General features: G+C 32.6%; 2 protein-coding genes across 2 annotated transcripts; both read left to right on the top strand.

The window, feature by feature from the left end:
• Window positions 1-439: 439 nt before the first annotated feature.
• Window positions 440-2,191, top strand: LOC108950596 (delta-like protein D; the record flags this gene model as incomplete). Its single annotated transcript, XM_026839507.1, has 5 exons — window positions 440-761; window positions 938-1,068; window positions 1,587-1,694; window positions 1,798-1,905; window positions 1,963-2,191. Coding segments are annotated over 5 exons (791 nt in total), but the record flags the coding sequence as incomplete, so codon positions are not given.
• LOC104265627 (delta-like protein C) lies at window positions 2,124-4,477 on the top strand (the record flags this gene model as incomplete). The annotated part of the gene is made up of 6 exons (XM_026839506.1): window positions 2,124-2,235; window positions 2,305-2,415; window positions 2,473-2,586; window positions 2,813-2,963; window positions 3,318-3,388; window positions 3,614-4,477. Coding segments are annotated over 6 exons (672 nt in total), but the record flags the coding sequence as incomplete, so codon positions are not given.
• Window positions 4,478-4,721: the final 244 nt, after the last annotated feature.

Genomic DNA, 4,721 nt, shown 5'->3' with positions numbered 1-4,721 from the left:
TGCAAATTTAATACTTAGTAGTTCTTGGAAAAACCTGTAACAATTTAACTACCTTTCAGCCACAATTTAATTAAGAACTAAATATACTTTTGTACTGATTTAACTACTTCTTCAGCAAATGTTAAAAGGGGAACATTCTTTGTTGTTCAAAGTCTTTATGTGTTTCATGTTTACATACAAGGAACATTTATTGATTTGACTAAAAACCACCTTGTTTAAACTCTCATAAAAACTATTAAACAGATGTTGTAAATTCCTATAATATAAAGAGGAAGAAATTCAAGTATCATGCTAATATGATCTTAAAGTGGGAAAGACTAGGCATAAAAATGCATACAAAAAAATAAAAGTTTTTGTCAGTTTTCTGCTGGTTGTAATAGCTCAAGGTAAGATGTGTAAATAATTGTTTTAACTATGTTTAAAACTTGAATTTTTACAGCTAACCCAACAACTGTTGTCGTTGGCGACTTGGAATATGTGTTGTATAAGTTTGATACAGCAACTGGAAAGCTCGGTTACAATGAGGCAAATACTGCTTGTTTAAATATTGGGGGTAAGCTTGCTATAATCAATGATGTGGGTATACAGGATGCAATACAACCGCTTTTACAAACGGATGCTGGAAATACATGGATGAGGGGTTATTGGATTGGTGGATATTGTAATGACAACTGCATGGTTGGTGATGGAGGTTCAGTGTCAAACCAAGTAAACTGGAAATGGGGTGATGGTAGTGGAATGTATGATGGATACACAAACTGGTATTCCAACCTGGAACCCAATGGAAATTCAAATGTAGCAGCATATGCTTATAACTTTCACAGTATGCCAGGACATCGAAATACATTTGGAACATGGGGAGATGAATCTGTTGATAACCTGATGAACTACATTTGCCAAATATGTGAGTTTCTATAATTGATTAAATATTAAGTAGTAATATTCTGATTACAGATATTGTGTGTTATCCAAATCCATGTAAGAACGGTGGTACTTGTCAGTCTACACCCAGTGGTAGTTATACTTGTCATTGTCTACCCGGGTTTGGTGAAAAACATTGCGCAACAGGTAAGTTTGCATAACATATTAGAACCCAGCCTAAGTTTATTTACACCGGTGTTTTTCCATAGATTATTGTGCCACTTATCCTTGTAAAAATGGTGGCACTTGTGTAAAAACTGATGGTGGGCGTCGTTGTGATTGCCCAGCTGGGGTGTTCGGTACAAATTGTGAAATAAGTAAGTCATGATAAGATATATTAAACTAGACATTTACTTTACTTAAATAAACATTCCCTGCATATAATTTGCACTTCCCAATAATGTACAGGAGTATTTCTTGTTTAAAGTATATAATAGCCTCAATTAAAATTCACAGATTATTGCTCTAGTGACCCTTGTCAAAATGGTGGTACATGTATTGGACTTGATGGTGGTTATGATTGTAGTTGCCCAGTTGGTTTTAATGGTACAAATTGCCAAACAGGTGAATATACAATTTTAAAATAAATAAACTAGTCCAAGACCTTTATACCACTATAGGGATACCAACCAACACTGTAATGATATTATAACATTTTTTCACAGATTATTGCAACCCTAGTCCTTGTCAAAATGGTGGAATTTGTACTGGGATTGATGGTGGTTATCAATGTGACTGCCCGGTTGGAGTCGTCGGTTTAAATTGTGAAATAGGTGAATATATTAAAGTCTTGCATATTGGGAAAGATAAGCTAACTGAAAAATACTTTTTAGAAGTTATTTAAGTTCTTAATTGAATTCATTAAACTTTTCATAGATTATTGCAACCCTAGTCCTTGTCAAAATGGTGGAATTTGTATTGGAACTGATGGTGGATATCAATGTGATTGCAAAGTTGGATTTAATGGTACAGATTGTGAAACAGGTAACTTATGAATGAATGACTTACTTATCATAGAAACTATAAGCCCAACTATTTCAGATTTTTGTGCAAGTAATCCATGTAACAACGGTGGCAGTTGTATTGGAACTGATGATGAATATATATGCAGTTGTCCAGTTGGTTTTAACGGAGCAAATTGTGAAACAGGTATGAATGAATGAATGAACATAACTTCCCTTTCATGAAAACTATACCCTATAACAGATATATGTGCCTCTAATCCATGTCAAAATGGTGGAACTTGCATTGGAATTGATGTTGGATATGAATGCAGTTGTCCAAATGGATTTAATGGCACAGATTGTGAAACAGGTATGAATGCAAGTTTGCAATCCAAATATAAACTTATATTTAAATAGATTTTATACATTGTGTTGTTAGATTTTTGTGATGTGGTCTTGTGCCAAAACGAAGGAACATGTCACCATGCTGCTCTAACTGGTTTCGTGTGTGAATGTAGGAAAGGCTACAAAGGGACAACTTGTCAACTAGGTAATATAGCAAATCTATCACAAAAATAAAGGTGGTTAATACACATGCGTTTTACAGACCCCTGCTTTAACCGCACATGCGAAAACAACGGAACATGTTATATTAGTAATTACACATCACTGTGTAACTGCAAGGGTGGATATGAAGGAAACAACTGTGAACTTATCATTGGTAATGTATCAGCAATTTTAAATTCATGTTTTCAGTTGCTATATTAACTTAAAGTATTAAAAAATGATAAAACATAGGTTTTGTATTTTAGCTTAAAACTACATGTTGTTCCACCTTATTTATTCGGCTGGTACATTAATAAAGTGTACAGTATAAAATATAAATGTTGTTATAGTTTTGTATTAATATACAAAAAATCCTAAAATGGTATGTTTTTGTACTTCAGTTGAAACTGTAGATAATACATGGATACCAATAGTAGCTGGTACATTGGGCGGCGTTGCTCTGCTAGTTATCATTGCTGTGATTGTGTATTGCTGTTTAAAACAAAGGTACCGCTACAGTGACTTTCTTTATTGCTGTTTTAAAAAGAAAAGGTATAGTTTAATATTGTGTGTTCTGTTTATTACTGTTGGTTGGGTTTAACAGCCATGTTTTTAGCTAATGCCCTATCCAATAATTTTCTATCTATAGCATGTTTTAACAACTATCGTTTTGCTGTTAATTCCCTTGTTCTAATAATTTGACTTTTTGGCTATCGTGTTTAAAAATATAAATAAGAATTGCTGTTATTGTAATTATATTTATAACAATGGCGTGTTATGGCTTCAGTTATTTTAACTTTGGTGCGTATACTAATATTAATATGTGTTAATAAACACGCGTTAATAAACACGCGTTAAAAGTGTTAATAAACACGCAACTACAGCTAACTGCATTTATCTCTTTAGAATGAAACCAGATTCAAAAGATTTAAAGACAAACAAGGACAATAACAACATCTCTAATGTATCAACCGAAGGTAATATAAAGCAACTTAATTGCCGTTTAATTTGCACAAAATTGCTTTAAAGTGCAACGTAATTATCAACATTAATATCAAAGAGATTAATTTCAAGCGGATATATAAAAAATGATGTAGTATAAATCAAAACACCTGTGTTATAACGACTGTCATTGCCCGCCACGCCAGTATAAAACAAGATTCAATTAATCATGTTTGCATAAAATTTTTCTCTATCAACAGCTCGCCAACCCACCATGAACTGTGAAGTTGGACCAAACCTATATTACAATGTTAATACATATGCAAACATTGCACAAACTACTGATGAAGGGGACTATGTTAGTTTGTCTTAAAATTTCTTATAAGTTGTGTATTTTATCGACAATACTTCTTGGGTAAATTTTGAAAGAGCATTATTGTTTTGAATTTGTATTTAGGATTTATTTTAACTGTGTAATTTTAGTTGTTTTCTGTCAATCATATATTGTAAGGCGAATTATTTTTTATTGGTATATGTAAAATATAAGGCTCAGTTGCTGTTTATCACTTTGCAATGCTATATTGTAAAATATATTTCATTGAAAAATACATACCATGTCAAAACCACTCTGGTCAAAACGTTGCGCTGGATTCCAATTTTTGACCAAGAACTTAGTTTAAATAAACACTGTAGATTTTATCAAGGTAGGAATATGAATAGAACATTAACTGAAATTCTTGTTTTGTCAAGTAAACGTAACGTTCGCTAAACGATCTTTTGGTTTAAGTAAAAAAAGGATATTTTGCTACACCCCTCTTACTTGTAAGGATTTCTTTTTTAAATGGCATCACTAAATTTTGGCGGCTTGGATATAAATTTGTCAGAATTCACTACTAAAAGTCTTTGTTTTGAGATAAGTTGCGTATGCGTTACATAAGTTATTGTTTTGTTGTTGTTTACATTTAACCGCTTATCGCAGTTTGCTTTCAGATTATTTTACAATAACATCTCAGGTAGTAAAATGGAATCGGTTAAAAGTAGGCCTATCGACGATTTCATACCGGTTAAAAAACCGCGGTTAAATAAATCGACTGTAAAAGAAACAAACGAAAAACCAAACCCTCGTAAGTATATCTGTGTTAGTTAGCGATTGCCGTTAGTTTTAAATTGAATTTTGCGCTGTACTGTAACTGTATGCGTATAGTAGCACATACGATCCTAGTATAACTTATGGTGGAAATAGAATTAGTCACACCCTTTCAAAAAACGGAATGTTCTGTTAGGTGGACAGCAATCTTTATTAGTTATGACAGTATTATGCTATAGATATGTCAATTTACATGCGTCAAATAATATATGCATTTACAA

The sequence above is a fragment of the Ciona intestinalis genome, unplaced genomic scaffold (assembly GCF_000224145.3).
Source record: "Ciona intestinalis unplaced genomic scaffold, KH HT000343.1, whole genome shotgun sequence".
Taxonomy (NCBI): Eukaryota; Metazoa; Chordata; class Ascidiacea; order Phlebobranchia; family Cionidae; genus Ciona; species Ciona intestinalis.
This window is presented reverse-complemented; position numbering and strand designations above follow the sequence as displayed.